At 45.1% G+C, this 20,329-nt stretch overlaps 1 protein-coding gene across 2 annotated transcripts in view; it reads right to left on the minus strand.

The window, feature by feature from the left end:
• Positions 1-19,895, minus strand: part of PRPF3 (pre-mRNA processing factor 3) — a 41,280-nt gene extending 21,385 nt beyond the window's left edge. Inside the window, exons 1-8 of one of the 2 annotated variants that reach the window (XM_077464223.1) lie at positions 19,770-19,895; positions 13,759-13,938; positions 12,150-12,283; positions 8,590-8,727; positions 5,027-5,107; positions 2,916-3,133; positions 2,383-2,689; positions 1,738-1,904 (exon numbers count right to left, since the gene is read on the minus strand). In XM_077464223.1, the coding sequence (XP_077320349.1) occupies positions 1,738-1,904; positions 2,383-2,689; positions 2,916-3,133; positions 5,027-5,107; positions 8,590-8,727; positions 12,150-12,283; positions 13,759-13,903 (1,190 nt within the window). In that variant the 5' untranslated portion in view covers positions 13,904-13,938; positions 19,770-19,895. The remainder of the gene's footprint in view (positions 1-1,737; positions 1,905-2,382; positions 2,690-2,915; positions 3,134-5,026; positions 5,108-8,589; positions 8,728-12,149; positions 12,284-13,758; positions 13,939-19,769) is intronic. The other variant, XM_077464224.1, reaches the window with a different exon arrangement.
• Positions 19,896-20,329: the final 434 nt, after the last annotated feature.

Raw genomic sequence — 20,329 nt, forward strand, 5'->3', positions numbered from 1 at the left:
TGGGTGAGCATTGATTCCGAGCATACGCGTTTGTACTTTTGACTTTTGTGTGACGGATTTGTGTACTGACGATACGAAAATCTGACGTCAAACCATTGTCCGCCCAAAAATTTACTAGCCTGTCATTCAACATTTGTTGGCCAAAAGTTGGACAACAATTGTCAGAAGGCGCGTACTAAAGGCAAGATTTTAGGACAACAGTCTGTCAACAGACAATCCCCTGCCAACAACCATACCGTGTGTAGGAGGCTTTAGAGACTGCCACTGTAGACTTCCCTTCCAGCCATGCTGATCATTCACAGAGATCTATGAACAAGTCCCTACAAGTCCCACCTGCCACTGCAGTAGAGGGATTTCCAGGTCTCAACAGACCACGCCAGCATACTAGTAGTCCATTTTATAAATTCCTTCAGCTCCATAACAGAAGGCACGTACCTTCTGTTATGTAACGTCTAGGGAAGAGTCTACAAAAGACTGTGCACTGCACCTGCAACGTGATTGTTGCAGTTGCAATGTTCTGCAGGTTTCGATTATTTTTCTAATGTTGGTAAATTTTTTAATTATTAAAGGTGAACTATGCCTTTAAAGTGGTTAAGCCACTCTAACATCTTTATACTATCCGTGCCGTCTCCCTAATCCTATGTTACCCTGCGTGTGAGATTTATAAAAAAAAAAAAGAAGAAAATGCAGTATATACACCTTGTTTCAGAGTGCCGCTTGGCGCTCACATGACCAGCCAGCTCTCTCCTCTACCGTTTGACAGCTGCAGCGAGCAAAGCGGAGACCCTCTACCCCACTGGCGTCAGTCGGAAGTGCAGGGGAGGAGGAGAGAGCGGTTTACCTGAGCATCGGTTTGAAATGCATTTTTTCTCTTTTTTTAAATAAATCACACAAATAGCGTGACACAGAATAAGGAGACAGCGCGGATAGTATAAAGATGTAGGTGTTATTTCAACAGCAGGGAGGGGAGGACAGGAGAGACCACGGATGACGGAGGCATGTAAACTGATCACGGTGTAAGGGCCCAGCAGCCCTGATAGACCGTGGTCAATTTACAGAGGGGAGGGCATAGCCAGGCAGGATCAGCCAGGTATTTCAGGGGGTCACATTACACAGCACAAGCACTGTGCTGTACAGTAAAACCTTGGATTGCGAGTAACGAGGTTTATGAGCATTTCGCAATACGAGCTTTTTTTAAATCCTGACTCGATTTGCGAGTGTTGCCTCGCAAGTTGAGCAGAATTCAAGCCTCTGGGGTGTGCAGTACCGCATGTGGCCAGAAGTGGGGTTGCGCTAGAGGCGCGCTCGGAGACCACTCGTTCCATGAGTGGTTTTCCGCGCACCCCACCTCTGGCCACATGCGGTACTGCATACACTAGCAGTGACACGAACGAATGATCTGAGTTTCCATCGATTCCTATGGGGAACCTCGCTTTGATATATGAGTGAACGATTTATGCTCATAATCCAAAGTACTACTGTAGAAACATGCTTTAAAAAGGGACAGGATCCATTTTTTTTTCTTTTCGGGTAACAAATGCTTTAAGTCACTAATTTAGAACAAGTTGTCCAGGAGATAGGACTACGTTAACAGTATTTTCTCCAACTTTGTAAGCGAACTGTATTGAAACCAGATAGTTTGCATGAACTGGGAACTGTGTTCAGGAGTTTAGCAATGCTAGTATGTGTAGGTCAATGCAACATAAGGTCTTTAAAGTCTGTTTACCAATCACTTACAGTTCACTGCCGGTGGGAAGGATGAAGGAGTCCCACCATTCAATCTCTGGGATTTCTCCTTCTTTCACCTCCTTTTTGGGTGCGATAAGTGCTAATCTGGTGGAAGCCTGGATTCCAGTTTTCTTGGCAGCCTGGGAGATTTCCGCCTGTAGTTTTTCCAGCTGAGCCTGTTTAAAACAAACAATTTTAAAACCCAAATCACACAAAATTACCTTTGCAAACACTGCACAAGAAATTTTTACACTGCTGTTACTAAGTGATTGGCCAGCTCTGGTTGATCACACACCTCACAGGGAGCCTAGAGAACAATCTTCCAACAGGAAAGTTAAAAAACAGGATCCAAACTAATTTTTTTTTCCATTTTAGGGTAAAAACCTGTCCTAAAAACCTTTTATTACCATTTGTGTATCTGTTGGAGAGACTCTCAACTTGCTCTGATGACCACTATTACTTGGACAAAATAATTAGGGAAAATCTAACATCTCACTGCTATCACCACAGAACAAAAATGGATATAGGACCTACCAATATGAACACCTGCAAACAAGCTGACAAAGGTGAGATTTTTACTTCAAGCATTTCAGTGACATGTTAACCATCTATGAATAAAAAGAGCAGGACAGATGGCGATTTCAGTACAGGTACCTTTGTCCGCAGCCTCTGAGCTATTTTCTCGAATTTCCCCTTTTCATAAAACTTAAAGCCACGTTTCGGCCTCTGCGCAGGCGTGAACTGAACTCGAGGGTCATAAAAGCTGTTTGCCTCCAAGTCTTCTGAAGGTTTCTCCTTCAACTGTTGTTTGAACTGTTCCCTCTTTACAGCTCGGATGTTGGCTTTTAAAGTGGGCATGCGATGGGTCAACTCTATCTCTTTTCCTGTGGCGTCTACCGTGCGGCCCTGGTCATCCAAAATAAGAGGAGTGGGTTTTGATTGGTCCTTTAACTCTACTTTCCTATAAAGGGACAATAACACATATATGAGTAATTCTGCACAGCTTTCAAGATAGATATTTTAAATCATCAAGTAACATGAAAGTCGACTGCTTAATCCAAGTTGGAGTAACCTTTGGTGTCAGTGACCACAATAATAACCAGACACTGGTGTCAGTGTCTGCAACAACAACCCCATCATTGAGGTCTGACCCCTATTGGAGTGGCAGTGAAGTTTAAGGTACTCACGGGGGAGCAATTCCCATGGCATGCAAGTTGGCCAAGCCCACCATATTGGCAGTTCCTAAAAGGTCAATTTTTGATGCCAGCTTGGCTTGGATTTGGGCCTGAAGTTCAGCCGCTTTTCTGGCCTTCTCAATTGCGTCATTCATAAATGTGGCAGCTTGGGATGGCTGGATGGTGTTACCAATGGAAGACCGTTCAGGCTGGGAGGATGAAATTTTGGACTGTGCAAACAAAAAAAGAAAAACAAATGTTAAAGCTAAACTCCAGGCAAACGGCTAAATACACAAATTAAATGCATATAAGGGGGCGGTTTTACCTGCAAATTTTTTTTTCTATCCATCCTAAGACTAGCACAAGTCTACCACACCAAAATGAACTGCCCCTGGTAGGACAGCAGACCCGATTTTCAGTAAACTTACAGGTCTCACTAACCCGCCTCCCCCCCCCAGTCTATTCAGCATGAAATGGTGCTTAGTTATGCAACATGAGGCTGTATATTCTGCAATGTTTACATTTTTGGTAAACTCATTCAATGAATCCAAGCTCTACAAGCTGAGATAACATGCAGTGCATTGATGCATTCACACAATATCAAAGTAACCATCAGATAAAATTCGGGATGCACTGAAATTTCGGCCGCCGAAACATTTTGACCGAAAATGGCCTTTTCGGCAATGTGCCGAAAGAAATAAACAGCCGATAATGGAGCCAAAAATGGGACAGGCCTGGTCGGGGCTCCGCCCCCACCCCTGGTGGTGCCTATCAGGGGGGCTTCCTATATCGTAGAAGAGAGGAAAGCTGCCGCCTGTTTGATTACAGCGCCGGGAACATCACAGCTTTCATTTCAATAGCTGGTGTTCCCCGCTGCGTGCCGTCAAATACAGCCCCCCCTCCCCCCCCCCTTGCTCTCAAACCTTAAAATTCTTGCTGAATACCCCAGGGTGCCAAGTGTATGTAGTTATCCATGCTATGGTTGGCACTAAAAGCACCTCTGTCAGTGCTAGCTGTCCGCACCATCCAAGGCTGATGCCCAATTTATGGGAGTTCCTATGGAGAAGCAACAGCACAGTGCTAAAGCCCCTCTGTTAGAGTCTCACTTTGCTTTCCACACACTGCCTGGTTTGCAGTGGCTGTTAACTAGCACAGCCAGCTGATCAATTACACAGCCCCGCTAGCACTGACTGAAAACTGTATGTGCAGGGGAATGTTTACGAGCATTTACTATTGGCATTCATATAACCTGTGCCGATTCCTCCCCTTGCTGTGCCAAAAATGTTGCTTTTGTGCCTTCTGCCCCAAATGAGCTCCGTCAATCAGCACTCATTTCACATTTGTCTCTCTAGGAGCAGTGTGTATGAACAGCAACGGGGGGAGGGAAGCATGCCATCAACCACAGTAGCTCAGCTTCAATTCAAAACTAGAACACAAAACAAAAGTGCTACATGAGGGAAATGCCCCGTACACACGATCGGATTTTCCCAACAAATGTAGGATGTGAGCTTGTTGGCAGAAAGCCCGACCATGTGTATGCTCCATCGAACATTTGATGGTGGACTTTCCACAAATTCAACAAATGTTGGCTAGCAGGTTCTCAAATTTTCCGCCAACAAATCTTTGTCGGACTTTCCGATCGTGTGTACACAAGTCCAGAGCACAAAAGTAAACGCATGCTCGGAATCGAGCCGGAAGCGATCGGTCTTGTAAAGCATTCGTAATGGAGATATCACGTACGTCACTACATTTGTAATTGTTGGCCAACATTGTGTGACTGTGTGTATGCAAGACAATTTGGAGCCAACAACCTTCGAACAAAAATCCACGGTTTTTGTTGTCGGAAAGTCCGATTGTGTGTACGGGGCATAAGTGTTAACAAGGAAAAAATCTGATGACTTTTTCAAGTATCCACCAATACAAATGAAAATGAGAAAAAAAATAAATAAAAATTAAATCAATACAAATCCCATTAAACACCTTTGTATCCTTTGAGAAATTAGTCGCATACAGTGACTGAATTGCCCGATGAGCCCTTTTGTAAGTACTATGCTTTGTAGTATTTTCATACAATGATAACCCATGACAGTGACGCTAAAACAAAATAAATATCAAAGTCATACCACTGCTGGAGGACTGACAAAGCTCAGCTGTTTCTTCCTCTCTTCAATCTGTCGGGTTGCCACTTCCATCATTTGTTTAATCTACAAAACAAGAAAAAAAAAGAGACAACTTTATGGAGTGTTACTTAAGCACGTACAAATAAGAGAGTGTTTTCCTTAATATCGGTTTTAAAAACATATCAAGTAAAAATGCCTGAATAGTACGTAAACCCTCAAAAAGACCCCTAGAAGCAGTTTAGCTGGTAGGGGCTGCTGGTTAACCTTTTTGCTACCACCGGAGTAAGGCATACAGCAAAATAGAACCGCTTCCAGCTAGCCACGTCGGTATGCCTTCATCGGCTGCATTTCCCAATCTGCTAAAAGGTGTATTGACACTTCAGAGACTTATAACAGAAATGTCCCCCAGACTATCCTAAATAAGTGAACAGCAGTTAATATTCCATCGTGAGTGTTATAGCTGTCAAATCCTGGCTGAAGGATCCATCAGGTAAGCAGTAGATTAGAAAAACTGTATTCCTGCTTCGAATGGGCTAGAGCAGGAGTGTCCAGTGGCCCACGACCTCCTGTTTTTGGGATGGCAAGCACAGATTGCAGGTTGCCATCCCAAAGCGTCAGTGTTGTGAATGAAGCAAGTGGCCGCGGAGCAGAGCCACATAAGCCGATACTTCCTGTATAGCGCCGGCTCCTGTCACAGGTGGAGTGATGCCAAATGCACTCTGCCTGGAACAGCAATGGCTGACTATACCTGAATGGAAGGCTTATTAAAGGGACGTTTTGACTAAAATCTGTGTAAATTTTGACATATCTGCTTTGCAGTGGTTAAGGGGGGAGTTGGGCTGCTTTCAAACTGATCCGAAGGTGCAGTGCGCCTGTGGGTTACCTGCACAAAGCCATAGACTTCTGTTATTTGGTGAGCTTTCAGAAAATGTACCACTCCTGCAAGATATAACAGTCTATGGCAAAGTGCAGCTTACCTGCAGGAAAGCCACAGGTGGGTAAACCGTAGCGCATCAGTGTGAAAGCAGCCTTAAGCCCCGTTCACACGATCAGTCCGACCCAATTGATCCTCCATTCAGGTAAGCCTATAAAAAGTAGGTACAATAAATATCTCGAGAACCAAAGTATACAAATGGAACTTTAACCACTTGCCAACCAGGTCAATTCTGACATTTCTCTCCTACATGTAAAAATTAATAATTTTTTGCTAGAAAATTACATATAAGCCACAAATATGTTTTTTTTTTTGTTTTGTTTTTTAGCAGAGACCCTGGAGAATACAATGGCGGTCATTGCTTTTTATCTCACACGGTATTTGCGCAGCAATTTTTCAAACGCGGTTAAAAAATAAATAAATATATAGTAAAGCTAACCCAATTTTTTTGCCTAATGTGAAAGATGAAGTTACGCAGAGTAAATAGATACCCAACATGTCACGCTTCAAAATTGCACATGCTCGTGGAATGGCGCCAAACTTCTGTACTTAAAAATCCCCATAGGCGACGTTTACATTTTTTTACTGGTCACATGTTTAGAGTTACAGAGGAGGTCTAGGGCTAGAATTATTGCTCTCACGCCAACATACCTCATATGTGGTTTGAACACATATGTGGGCGGGACTTGCGTATGCGTTTGCTTCTGTGTGCGAGCGCATGGGAACAGGGGCGCTTTACATTTTTTTTTTTTTGTTACTTTTATTTTAACATTTTTTAGTTTGACACCTTAAAAAAATAAAAAATTTTGATCACTTTTATTCCTATTACAAGTAATGTAAATATCCCTTGTAATAAGAACATGGCATGATTTGGTCCTCTTTACAGTGAGATATGGGGTTAATAAGAACCCACATCTCACTTCTAGCCTGGGATAGCTGAAAAAAAAAAAAAAAAAAAAAAAAACGATCTCGGCTTCCCAGCCAAGATAGAGGCGGCGCTGTTTTGATGCGGAGGGCGGGTGGGATGTTATGACATCACCGAACCAATCTCCAAACGATCATAGGGACTCTGGTGACCATCTGGTCCACCAGAAATCTCTATGGTAAACATCCGGGGCCAGCGAATCCGTTCTCCCACCCACCAATGGAAACGGTGAGTCGGTAGAAGCACCGGAGGGCGCTGGTAGGGGACGTCCCCTCTCACAAGAACACTCAAGCAGCTGACCAGCTGCTATGATCATTCTTACGGTGTAGGGAATCACGTCTAAAAAAAAAAAAAAAAAACAAACAAAAAAAAAAAACAATATTTGAATGGCGCCTGTAGCTGCAGGCATCATTCAGATATACCGCCACAAAGTCAAAGACGTCATATGACGGCCGGCGGTGGGCAAGTGGTTAAAGGTGTTGAAACCTTCTCTCAGAATGATTACCAGTATACAAACAATTAAAAGGTTTATTTATTACAAAAATTGGATAAAAAGGTAACATGGGGGGTGTGTACCCCTAAAAACATGAAAATCTTCCACAACCCATATCTCAAAACAAAAACACCCTTGTAAATAGGAGGTTCTTCCCTATGGATATTAGAAGAGAGACCTAGCTGATATAAAATGCATACATCAAAAATACTTTTTCACACATGGAAAGGATAACTCACTCAACACGTTTTGCTTTATCGGCTTCCTCAGGGACTCGGAGGGTGCAGTTAGGGTTGAGAATATAAAACAGAACTTGTCTCTGGAGAATAAAGCGAGTGCACTGAAATTTTCCCAGTGTGACCAAGCGCAAGGCAGGTATTTGATGGTATCCAAGAGACACTAGGTGGAGATCACAGACCGGGGAAAAAAAAACCACCAGGGAGCCATGAACATAGTCCATCGAAAAAGAGGAAACAAAATGGCTTCTCAGTTGGTCAAATCCAAAAGGCACTTGCCTGTCTATATCCCATAGTAAACTTCAGATTTCAAGTAACATGCTAATGCAGAAACTCGAAAAAGGAACAAGTACAATTGACAGACCAATAACTCAAAAATGATAGCTGCTGCTCCAGGACACATCCACCTAGTGTCACTCGGATATCATCATATACCTGCCTTGCGCTCGGTCACACTGGGAAAATTACTGCACTCACTGGATCCTCCAGGGACAAACTGATTTACCAACCCTAACTGCACCCTCCGAGTCAGCTGATAAAGCAAAAAATGTGTTGGGGCGATGTATCCATACCATATGTGGCAATAATTTATGTATTTATTGTATATCAACTAGATTTCTCTTCTAATATTCATAGGGAAGGACCTCCATTTACAGAGGTGTTTTGTCTGAGATGTGGAAGCTGTTTTAGGGGTACATACCCACCCATGTTACCTTTTAACCAATTTTGAAATAAACTTTTGAAATTAAATGTTTGTACACTGGTAATCATTTAGAGAAGGTTTCCACACTTTTAAAGTCCCATTTCTATACTTTGGTTCTCTAGTTTCATATTAGGGATATGGTGTTGATTTTTCAACCAAGCTCACGTTTCTTCTGTACAATATCTTCTAAACGTGCACCTCTTGGCAGATATTTACATGAGTAGCAGGCAGTGATGTCACCAGTGCATGGGTTTTACACACACTAACCAGCTTACCTGCATCTTGGTCAGCATACCAGGGCTCTCAGATGGGGGACCTGGGATCACTTCTGGATCTTCGACTTCCTCAAAACGTGGCACCCGTTTCCGCTTCGAATGAGAGGACTCCCTAGATTCGTCATCCCCAAACACTTCCTGAAATAGGAAAACATTTACTTGAATCCAGCAAATCTTTTCAACTGAGGAATCACACCCCCCCCCCTTTGCCTTAGTAGGTAATATAGCGTTCAGCTGCCAATCAATACATTCTAAATGGCACATGGCACCTTTAAGAAGTCTAACATCTTGATAATTTAGGGCACCAAAAAAGCTGATGGTTCGTTACTTCTTTTTTAGGGGTATATTAGCTAACTTGTGCCAAGGTGTAAACATTTCCAAAGAGAAATAAGGAGCCATTTGTGACCACCTTCTGATAAGGGGATAAATCCAAGAGGTGCTGGAACTGCAATACTTATCAGTACAAAGTAGTAAACAGAATGACAATCATTTGAAAAGTTTCTTTAAAAAAAAAAAATAAAAATAAAAAAAAACACACACGTGAATGGACATCAGCAGGCCATGTACAGGTTTTTTTTTTTTCCCGCTCACCAGGCTGACGGGGGGCACTAAACAGGGATTCCTCCATCCACACAAATGAGGAAAACTGAGAAAGCCCCACACCAGGACATTGTATTCTGACAACCAGAACCCACCAAAAGTTTTCCAGCATATCCCTTCAATTAAAGTCAAATGAATGAATAATTTCTGTTGAACGGGGACGGCCATACGCTGATTTTAATTTGTTTAATCAGTCTAGCTTTATTATTAACCTTTTCTTGTTAGTTTAGCATACTGTTAACCATAGAAATTTAGTAGCAGCCATTGTTAACTCGCTTTCAAAGAAGCAGGTCTGCATCACTTTGGATACCACTATAAAAAAAAAAAAAAAAAAAATTTAGGGACCAAATCTGGAAAAAAAAAAAAAAAAAAGTCAAAGAATTAAGCTAGAAAACGTGCAATTCCTTAAAGATTTGGGGAGTTTGACTGACTCTCAGACCCCGATGTACAATTCTCTTTTATGACATCATAGCTGCAACATTATTCAGGATGGGGGGGGGGGGGGGCACAACTGCCAGTCGTTCCTACCCAGTCCAAAAAAAAAAAATGTATTCCCATGTTTTTTGCATGCAACATTGATGGAACCTGGGAATTTAAAACTAGACCCGCCTACCTTGTGTATACTATCTATAGCGTGGGTAAAAATGTAATCTGTTTTGCAGTATGCCCTTGGTCGCTGTGCACTTTCCCATCATGACAATAATTCCATGCCCCAGAAGTAGTCCTTCTGTGATGAAACCAGTCACGTTAGGAGCCGTTTCTCGCCATCGCGTTTGTTAGCACAGTGCCTTGATATCTTAAGGCGGCCGTGTACACAACGCTGGTTTTACCTGTACTAATGTAAGCGCAATACTTTATATTAAACCTTTTGGTATTTTACACTATCTGGCATCTCTTTCATTTTGTGATCAGAATGTGATCAATCTGATTGTGGGGTGGATGGAGCTTGGTTTGAAAATCCTGCTTATACCCCGTTTGATCTGAGGACACATCTCCAGCCGATGACCCTGGCAAAGATTGTTGTTACATCAATCCTGTTGGACCCTTCATAATAAAGGGTCCAGGCTCTCTGGTAAGAGTCTATATTTCCTGTAGTGACTGCACGCATGAGGTGGGAGGTTTTCTTTTTTGATTTCAATAGCTTATCACGGGTTTGTGTCTTCTAAAATTAGATTTAACCACTTTAAGCCCACCATAGAGCAATAGGACATCGGCAAAATTGTGTTATCCTGTCCGGACGTCATATGACGTCGCCAGAATATCAAGCTGCCGTGCGCCCCAGGGGGTGCGCATCGTGGACATTGTTGTTGCGGTGTGTCATTCTGACACACTGCAACTCGAATCTAGGTAAAGAGTCTCTGACCGTCTCTACCATGTGATCAGCCATGTCCAATCATGGCTGATCACGAAGTAAACAGGAAGAGCCGTTGATGTGCTGACAGATGCGAGTAGAGAAGAGCCAATCGACTGCTCTCCTGATGGGAGGGTCTGTGCCGATTGCTTATCAGCGCAGCCCCCCCCCCCTTGAATGCCCACCCAGGACCACCAGGTATGCCACCCTAGACCACCAGGGAAATGCCAATCAGTGCCCAGGCAGCTGCCAATCAGTACCATTGAAAAATGCCTGCCAGTGATGCCCAGTGAAATCCAGTGCCAGCCATCAGTGCCCATAAGTGATGCCTTTCAGTGCCACCCATAAGCACCCATCAGTGCAGCCTTTCAGTGCCACCTCATCGGTGCCCATCAGTGAAAGAACTTTTTTTTTTTTTTTTTTTTTTACAAAAACCAAGGAACTTTTTTTTTCTTCAAAATTGTTTTTTTTTTTATTCGTTTAGCACAAAAAAAAAAAAAAATAAATAAAAAAAAAAAAAAAATCACAGAGGTGATCAAATACCACCAAAAGAAAGCTCTATTTGTGGGAACAAAATGATAAAAATTTAGTTTGGATACAGTTTAGCATGACTGCGCAATTGTCATTTAAATAGCGACAACACTGCAAGCTGAAAATTGGCCTGGGCAGGAAGGTGCGAAAGTGCCCGGTATTGAAATGGTTAATAACTCAATATGAGATTTTTGTATAGCGCATAATTTTTTTCTACAATAATCCAAAACAAGCATCTAAGGCCAGTATTGCATTTCTGAAGAACAAGGTGAAAGTGATTCAGTCGCCAAGCATGTCTCCTGATCTGAACCCAATCATGGAACACCTATGGGGAATTCTGAAGAGACAAGTTGAGCATCACTCTCCATCCAGCATTCCAGGCTCTAAAAGAGGTCATTCGTGAAGAATGGGAAAAGATAGAGGTTGCAATATTTCGCCAACTTGTTTATTCCATGCCTAGAAAACTTGGTGCTGTCCTTACAAATCATGGAGGTCATACAAAATATATTAGATTTAGTCGTTTTTGTTGTGGGGTATATTCATTTGTGCATCAACTAATTTGAGTAAAACTGAAGATTTTGTAATCCAAGTTATACGATTAACCTTACTTTCATATAATGAGCTAAACAAATGTTCTATAAAACTTAGTTTTGTAAAAATGTTAAAAAAATTGTTCTTGTGTTCATTGAGATTGATTCATTGATTAAAATCTTACTTTAAAAAAAAAAAAAAAAAAAAAAAGGGGTGTACTCATTTATGCTGAGATCTGCAGTAACATCCCAAGTCCCAATGTCGCAACCAAATATTGGCCTACTCTGAAAAGGCCTGACACTTTGACGCTTCCCAGACATTTCTATTTGCCCATCCCTACGATGGGCTGCATCACTAACCAAATGGAACATGCAGGTGGCAAATAGGGGCCAGCAAGCTTCAACATGCCCAGGAATTGCCCAAAATAGTGCCAGAACAGACCATCCTTTGGGTGTGGCAGTACCTGAAGAATTTTTGTAACAACGTTGCTTCAATGGACTGAAACATCAGCTCTTTGTAAATAATGTGATCCCAGTAAACCCCATACCTTCATTTCTCGCTTTCTGCTTCTCTCACTGCTCGATTTTGAATGCCTCGAAGATCCTCGGCTTTCCTTGACAGCATCATACAGCTTGTCAACAAAACGCATTGTGGAATCATCAAGGAACGGCCTCAGATGGTCTGTAGGAGAACGGCGATATTAGAAATGGCTTCTTAAACAAAGACAATAATTATATGATTAATCACAGAGTGATGAACGACTAATCATCCCAACACACAGAACAGATGCATTTATATATGTAAAGCTCTGGGCACCATCATCCCCATCCTTGCTTCACTAGTGAGTCATAGACCTAAAACAATTCATTAATTCACACCCTAACCACATGAACACCGGGCCTTTTTCTGACACTTGTTTACTAGCAAATATCTATTTTTTGCAAGAAAATTACTTCAAACCTCCAAACATTATATATATTTTTAGCAAAGACCCTAGAGAATAAAATGGTGGGTTTTGAGACTTTTTATGCCACATGGTATTCGCACTGCTGCTTTTCAAACGCAAATTCCTTGGAACTAACATACGTCAATTTTTATACACGCAAATATAACACCCAATGTTTTGGTAAAATATAGAAGAGGATGTTACGCTGAGTAAATATATATCCAACATATAACCCACCTGAAAACTGCACATGCTCATGGAATGGCGACAGACGACAGTATTTAAAAATCTCCATGCGCGACGCTTTAAAAACTTTTACAGGTTTCTAGTTTAGCGCTACAGAGTTGGTCTGGTGCTAGTAGTAGTGCTCTCGCTCTGACATTCACGGCAATACTGCACATATGCGTGCGGGACCAACCTGTGCGTTTACCTTTGCACTCAAGCATGGGGGTGCTTACATTTTTATACTGTTTAAAAAAACAAAAAAGTTTTGATCACTTTTATTGCTGTCACAAGGAATGTAAACCTCCCTCGTGACAGCAATAGGCAGTGACAGGTACTCTTTATGGAGAGAGCTGGAGTCTATTAGAACCCAGATGTCTCCTCTGCTCAAGATGTCTCTGATCTTGGTGTGATCAGATGCATTCCCAAATTAAATACGGGGGATCTGTTATCAGCATATATCTATTCCCAGCGTTTCAGCCATCTAGTGGATCAGCATACTTGCCTTGTGAAGGGACTGTTTATGTGACCTGACCGATTTACTCAGGGGTCCACATGCTGAGGTAAGCGGTTAGTCACATGATCACCTTGTCTGTTGTCCATAGGACCACCATGTTTTTGGACACATTTTGTGAATATTTGAACACTGGCTTTTTTATCATCATTTTTATCTATGTGTTTTGGTTTGTATATGCGCTGCACTGCTTGTATTATATTGAATTATTGGGATTTAATATATCGTCCCTCAGTGTTCAGCGGGTGTTTTATGTTAGATATTTTTGTGCCGATTGATTTGCTTGTTTATATGTGGACTCATGGCCTCAAATGCACCATTTGCAAGAGGTATGGGGATGCCCTAAGACATAATGGTACCCACCTGGCATCTACAGGAAGTGGTGTGTTCTGGTGCCATGTGGAAAATGTGCGTTTCCTGCACCACACTTGGTGTGACCTGGCCTTAAAAGCATACCAATAAAGGAAGACTTACCAGCCGCTTTCTTTTTGTCCATTCCTTTGCCAACACAGTTCAGGGCTGCCGTGACCAAAGTGGGCTCTGGGATGCCCACCAATCCTTTCACCGTCTTCTCTACCCATGGCTTCAAATCTTCCAGTTCCCTCTTAGAAAGAGACATATTTACACCGAGGAGGCCGAGCGCTTTTCCAATAGCTGAAAAACAAATAGGAAGCTTTACAGGCGACTGCAGCTTTTATCTCTTTTGGGTGTTAAAATGGAATTTCACTCTCCCAATAAACATGGATTATTGTGGGCTGGGTTCACACTGGTGCGCACACAGACAAGCGCATGCATTTCGCATTGCTGTACAGATCACATGCAATGCGAATTTAGCCCTACAATCTGTATGGCTGAAATCAAGGATTTTTTTTTTTATTATTTAAAAGTAGATTTTTTAATCTTCATCAACTTTATTTTAATAAAATGCTTTTGGAGTAAAAATCAGAGGATAGTTTTCCATTTTAACCACTTCGCATCCAGACCAATTCTGACATTTCTCTCCTACATGTAAAATTCATCATTTTTTTGCTAGAAAATTACATAGAACCCCCAAACATTATATATGTTTTTTTTTTAGCAAAGACCCTAGAGAATAAAATGGCGGTTGTTGCAACTTTTTATCTCGCACGGTATTTGCGCCAAATTTTTTACGAACACGTTTTTTTTCAGAAAAAAAAAAAAGTTTCATGCTTAAAAAAAAAAAAAAAAAAAAAAAAAAACAGTAAAGTTAGCCCAATTCGTGGAATGGCGCCAAACTTTGATATTTAAAAATCCCCATAAGCGACGCTTTAAATTTTTTTACTGGTTACATGTTTTGCTTTACAGAGGAGGTCTAGGGCTAGAATTATTGCTCTAACGTTTGCGGCGATACCTCACATGTGTGGTTTGCACACCGTTTTCATATGTGGGCGGGACTTGCGTATGCGTTCGCTTCTACGCACGAGCTCACGGGGACAGGGGCGCTTTCATTTTTTTTATTGTTTATTTTACTTTTATTTTTTTAGTTTGACACTTAAAAAAATTGATTACTTTTATTCCTATTACAAGGAATGTAAACATCCCTTGTAATAGGAATATGGCACGATCGGACATATTTACAGTGAGATATGGGGTCAATAAGACCCCATATCTCACCTCTAGGCTCGGAAGCCTAAAATAAATTAACGATCCTGCCTTCCTAGCCAAATCAGCGCCGTTATTTTGAATGCAGAGGCCGGGCGTGACGTCATAACATCGCGCCCGGCCTCCGAACAATCAGAGACTCTGGGGACGATCTGGTCCGCCGAAAATCTCTATGGTATTATCCGGGGGCCGGCGTATCCTGTGACCGACTCACCGATGGAAGCGGTGAGTCGGTAGAAGCACCGGAGGGCGGCGGGAGGGGACGCAAGAACGATCAAGCGGCAGAACAGCCGCTATGATCGTTCTTATGGTGCAGGGAATCGCCGACTGAAAACGCCGATATCTAAATGATGTCTGTGGCCTCAGGCATCATTCAGATATACCCCCGGAAAGTCAAGGACGTCCCTGGACGTACCTTGGGCGGGAAGTGGTTAAGATACATTAATCCGGGCATATGCAATTAGCGAACCTCCAGTTGTTGCAAAACTACAAGTCCTATCATGCCTCTGGGTGTCATGGTTGTGGGTCTCGCTATGCCTCATGGGACTTGTAGTTCTGCAACAGCTGGAGGTCCGCTAATTGCATATCCCTGCATTAATCCTTTAATTTATTCAGCATGAAATGGAGCTTAGTTATGTAGAATGAGGCTGTATATTCTGCAATATTTACATTTTTGGTAAACTCATTCAATGAATCCAAGCGGAGATAACATGCACTGCATTGATCCATTCCCTCAATTTCACAGTAACCGTGAGATAAAACAAAGTCCAGGAAAATCCCTTTATCCCATTGTTTTGCAAATCCATGTACACTACAAACTGTATGACTGAATCAGTTCTGATATCGCTGTTTTACTAACCTGACAGCTTATTATTCTAAATAGGAAACTTCTGCAAATATTATAGATTCTAACTACCAGCAAGAATAAGGCCCCTTTCACATGGGACAGATCCATGATGATCCACCCAGTGAACATCCGTTTGCGCAGTGGGGATCGCTCCTTTGATCCCCGCTGAGCCGGCAGATGACGGGCGGTCCCTGCACAGATCTGCATCCTGTCAGCTCTCCGTTCTCCTCTATGGGGGATCGGATGAATACGGACCGTCTGTCCGTGTTCATTCGATCCGCTCTGCTGATGGATAGAAAAATAGGATTTTCCCCCGTCTGCAGAATCGGACCATAGTGGAGACGGACGATATCGGGTGTCAGTGATGTTCGTTCGCTGACACCCGCTATCCCATAGGGATGCATGTATGTCCAAAAAAAAAAAAACATATGTTTGGGGGTTCTATGTAATTTTCTAGCAAAAAAAAAATATGAATTTTATATGTAAGAGAGAAATGTCAGAATTGGCCTGGATGCGAAGTGGTAAAAAAAAAAAAAAAAAAAAAAAGTATTTTTTTTCCCCAACAAAGGTGTGCTTGTAAGACGGCTGCGCAAATACGGCGTGACAAACAATTGCAACTACCGCCATTTTATTCTCTAGGATGTTAGAAAAAAACATTTATAATGTTTGGGGGTTCCAAGTAATTTTATAGCAAATAAAGGTTTTTAACTTGTAAACAAATCTCAGAAAGAGGCTCTGTCCTTAAGTGCTTAAAGAGCACCTGTCATTTCAGATCCATCATGGCGGCGCCTGTTAGCGGGCATCCACTCACCTGCTGCTGCCACATCCTTCACCTTGGTGTGTCACTGCTGCATCACCAGCCGTCCCATTCAAGTGAATGGGACTGACGGAGAATAAACAGCGGGCCAGAGCAGGGGGGGGGGGCCCAACAGCGGGCCAGAGCAGGGGGGGGGGGCCCAACAGCGGGCCAGAGCAGGGGGGGGGGGGCCCAACAGCGGGCCAGAGCAGGGGGGGGGGGGCCCAACAGCGGGCCAGAGCAGGGGGGGGGGGGCCCAACAGCGGGCCAGAGCAGGGGGGGGGGGGCCCAACAGCGGGCCAGAGCAGGGGGGGGGGGGCCCAACAGCGGGCCAGAGCAGGGGGGGGGGGCCCAACAGCGGGCCAGAGCAGGGGGGGGGGGCCCAACAGCGGGCCAGAGCAGGGGGGGGGGCCCAACAGCGGGCCAGAGCAGGGGGGGGGCCCCAACAGCGGGCCAGAGCAGGGGGGGGGCCCCAACAGCGGGCCAGAGCAGGGGGGGGGCCCCAACAGCGGGCCAGAGCAGGGGGGGGGGGCCCAACAGCGGGCCAGAGCAGGGGGGGGGGGGCCCAACAGCGGGCCAGAGCAGGGGGGGGGCCCCAACAGCGGGCCAGAGCAGGGGGGGGGGCCCCAACAGCGGGCCAGAGCAGGGGGGGGGGGGCCCAACAGCGGGCCAGAGCAGGGGGGGGGGCCCCAACAGCGGGCCAGAGCAGGGGGGGGGCCCCAACAGCGGGCCAGAGCAGGGGGGGGGCCAACAGCGGGCCAGAGCAGGGGGGGGGCCAACAGCGGGCCAGAGCAGGGGGGGGGGCCAACAGCGGGCCAGAGCAGGGGGGGGGCCAACAGCGGGCCAGAGCAGGGGGGGGGCCAACAGCGGGCCAGAGCAGGGGGGGGGCCAACAGCGGGCCAGAGCAGGGGGGGGGCCAACAGCGGGCCAGAGCAGGGGGGGGGGCCAACAGCGGGCCAGAGCAGGGGGGGGGCCAACAGCGGGCCAGAGCAGGGGGGGGGCCAACAGCGGGCCAGAGCAGGGGGGGGGCCAACAGCGGGCCAGAGCAGGGGGGGGGCCAACAGCGGGCCAGAGCAGGGGGGGGGCCAACAGCGGGCCAGAGCAGGGGGGGGGCCAACAGCGGGCCAGAGCAGGGGGGGCCAACAGCGGGCCAGAGCAGGGGGGGCCAACAGCGGGCCAGAGCAGGGGGGGGGCCAACAGCGGGCCAGAGCAGGGGGGGGCCAACAGCGGGCCAGAGCAGGGGGGGCCAACAGCGGGCCAGAGCAGGGGGGGCCAACAGCGGGCCAGAGCAGGGGGGGCCAACAGCGGGCCAGAGCAGGGGGGGCCAACAGCGGGCCAGAGCAGGGGGGGCCAACAGCGGGCCAGAGCAGGGGGGGCCAACAGCGGGCCAGAGCAGGGGGGGCCAACAGCGGGCCAGAGCAGGGGGGGCCAACAGCGGGCCAGAGCAGGGGGGGCCAACAGCGGGCCAGAGCAGGGGGGGCCAACAGCGGGCCAGAGCAGGGGGGCCAACAGCGGGCCAGAGCAGGTGGATGCAGGGCAGAGATGACAGTTGCTCTTTAAAAAAATTTGATTTAAAATCAAGACATTTTACAAGCGATTTAAATTAACTTGATTTAAATCAAATCCACCCTGCGAAAAACACAAATCTAAGAATAGGTAAGCTGCAAGATAATGTCACGTGATGGCAATTTAACGCTCCCATTGGTTGTGCTCTCAACCAAAGCTGTCTTACCGTCCAATGGCTGGTGTCATACCTCATCACATGGGCAGCATCATGGTTTAGACCCCATTCACACTTGTGCGACTTTGGACATCAAAATCACATGACAAGTCCTTCCCCAATGATAATCATCCCTATATATGCGGCTTAAAGTTGCAGCAACTTCAAAGTGATCCATGCACTACTTTCATGCAACTTGAGGAGTATACACTTCAATGTTAACCCTCAAAACTTGCATGAAAGTCGCACCTGAAATGTTATACAATGCAACAGTTGTGCACTATCATTGGTCAAAGTCGTATCCAAGTATCACCAAAGTTGCACTCCAAGGTCGGCGCAACAAGTGTGAATGCCTTGGTGGCCAGTTCACACCATAGAAACGCAGCCCGAATACATTCCAGATGCTTTTCTGAATGCGCGTTTTTTTGATACAGTCCAGTGCATTTTTTTCCCCTCTATTTTCTTAACCTGACATCAGGACGTGTGCTGCGGTGCGTTTTTGATGCGTTTTACAGTGTTCCAGTACAGTCCAGTGCAGGAAAAATGCAGCAGGTTCTACCTTTTTTTTTTTTCTGGAACTGCAAGCACTGGTGTGAACTATGCCATTGAAAACCATACAACCTACATTCCATGCGTTTTTGATGCAGGGAAACAAAAACAAAAAACTGGAATTGCCCCTAAAGTGTAAGTAACCCCCCCCCCCAATCGTTTTCAGCCACGGAAACTTCCATCTTTGCCTCTGTTTAATCTACAACTGCCACAATGCTGCCCATGTGATCAGTTATGACACCAGCCATTGGCCGGTAAGACAGTTTGGTTGAGAGCACAACCAATGGGAGCGTTACCATCACGTGCCGGGAATGCAACTGGTTTTCGAAACTTCTAAGTCGGTTTACTTCTGCTTTAATCCCATCACTTCTCTGAAGAGCAACCCAAACACGGGGGGGTCGCTTTTCAGAGGTGATAAACGCTTGTTTCACCCCCATTTTTTTTTTCTCCATGAAACAGCAATGAAGCTTCTGCACTTCTCCATTCATATGAATGAGTCGGGTCTGTCAGGCTTGTCGCCCAGTGAGTGCAACATGTTGGATAGATTTTGTTTTTTGCCATGTAAACACTGCCGTCTGCTGCCATTGCGGCTTAAGGGAGGGGTGGTAAATAAATGGCTTATTTACCGACGCCCCCCTAAACTTTGTCAAACTACATCCAAAAAGAGAAAAACAAGCCAAAAAGTGAACTTTCAGGCAGAAAGAAAGTGTAATGTTGTGTATGAGAAGGTGATGTATTGGGGAGGGGGGGGGCTCTATCCATTCATTCAGGGGGAGAGGTGACCCCCCCCCCACGTCAGGGCTCTCCAATGTTCTGCACACAGCCATTCCCCCTCATCATACACCCCAATGTCTCCTCTCTCCTGAGGGCAACCAAACACCAGCCCCGGGGACTCTGCCGCCCACACCAGCCCTGTAAACCATTGCCTCTCCCCCCTCAAGTCCACTCACCCGCTACCGGGGAGCCGTCCTCCCCCTATCGCCAGAATAAAAATTAAAAAAAGCCCACCACCACCGAGACTACGGAGAGCCAACGTCAGACCGGAACCGGAAGTTCAGGAAGCATGCAGTCTGGCGCTTCCCCAATGACCCGCATGACGTGACGGCGCCCCCCTACGTCACCCGCAACGCTTCCTCGGCATTCTCTAAATAACTTTATTAACAAGCGCAGGCGCGCACACACGATAATTGTGATTGGACTATTTCTATACTATATATACCTATATACCTATAAGCGGAGTTCCACCGCCCAAAAAAAAAAAAAATCGTTAATGTACATTAAAAAAAGAAAAAAAAAAGAAAAAAAATACATTTGGAGTTTTTTTTTTTTTTTTTACTCACTTCTAAATACCTGTTGCTAGGGGTTCGGTCCCTCGTAGTCTGCCCCTGTAGTGTCATATTTTTGCTCCCCATCGTAGAATGCTCCGGAAAGTGACGTTGCGGACAGAAATTTCGCACTGCGCATGCGCGATGCTTTCCAAACAATTGCGCCATGCATTTCCAGAGGATCT

The sequence above is a fragment of the Lithobates pipiens genome, unplaced genomic scaffold (assembly GCF_037356315.1).
Source record: "Lithobates pipiens isolate NorthernLeopardFrog02 unplaced genomic scaffold, aLitPip1_a1.2 Scaffold_30, whole genome shotgun sequence".
NCBI lineage: Eukaryota > Metazoa > Chordata > Amphibia > Anura > Ranidae > Lithobates > Lithobates pipiens.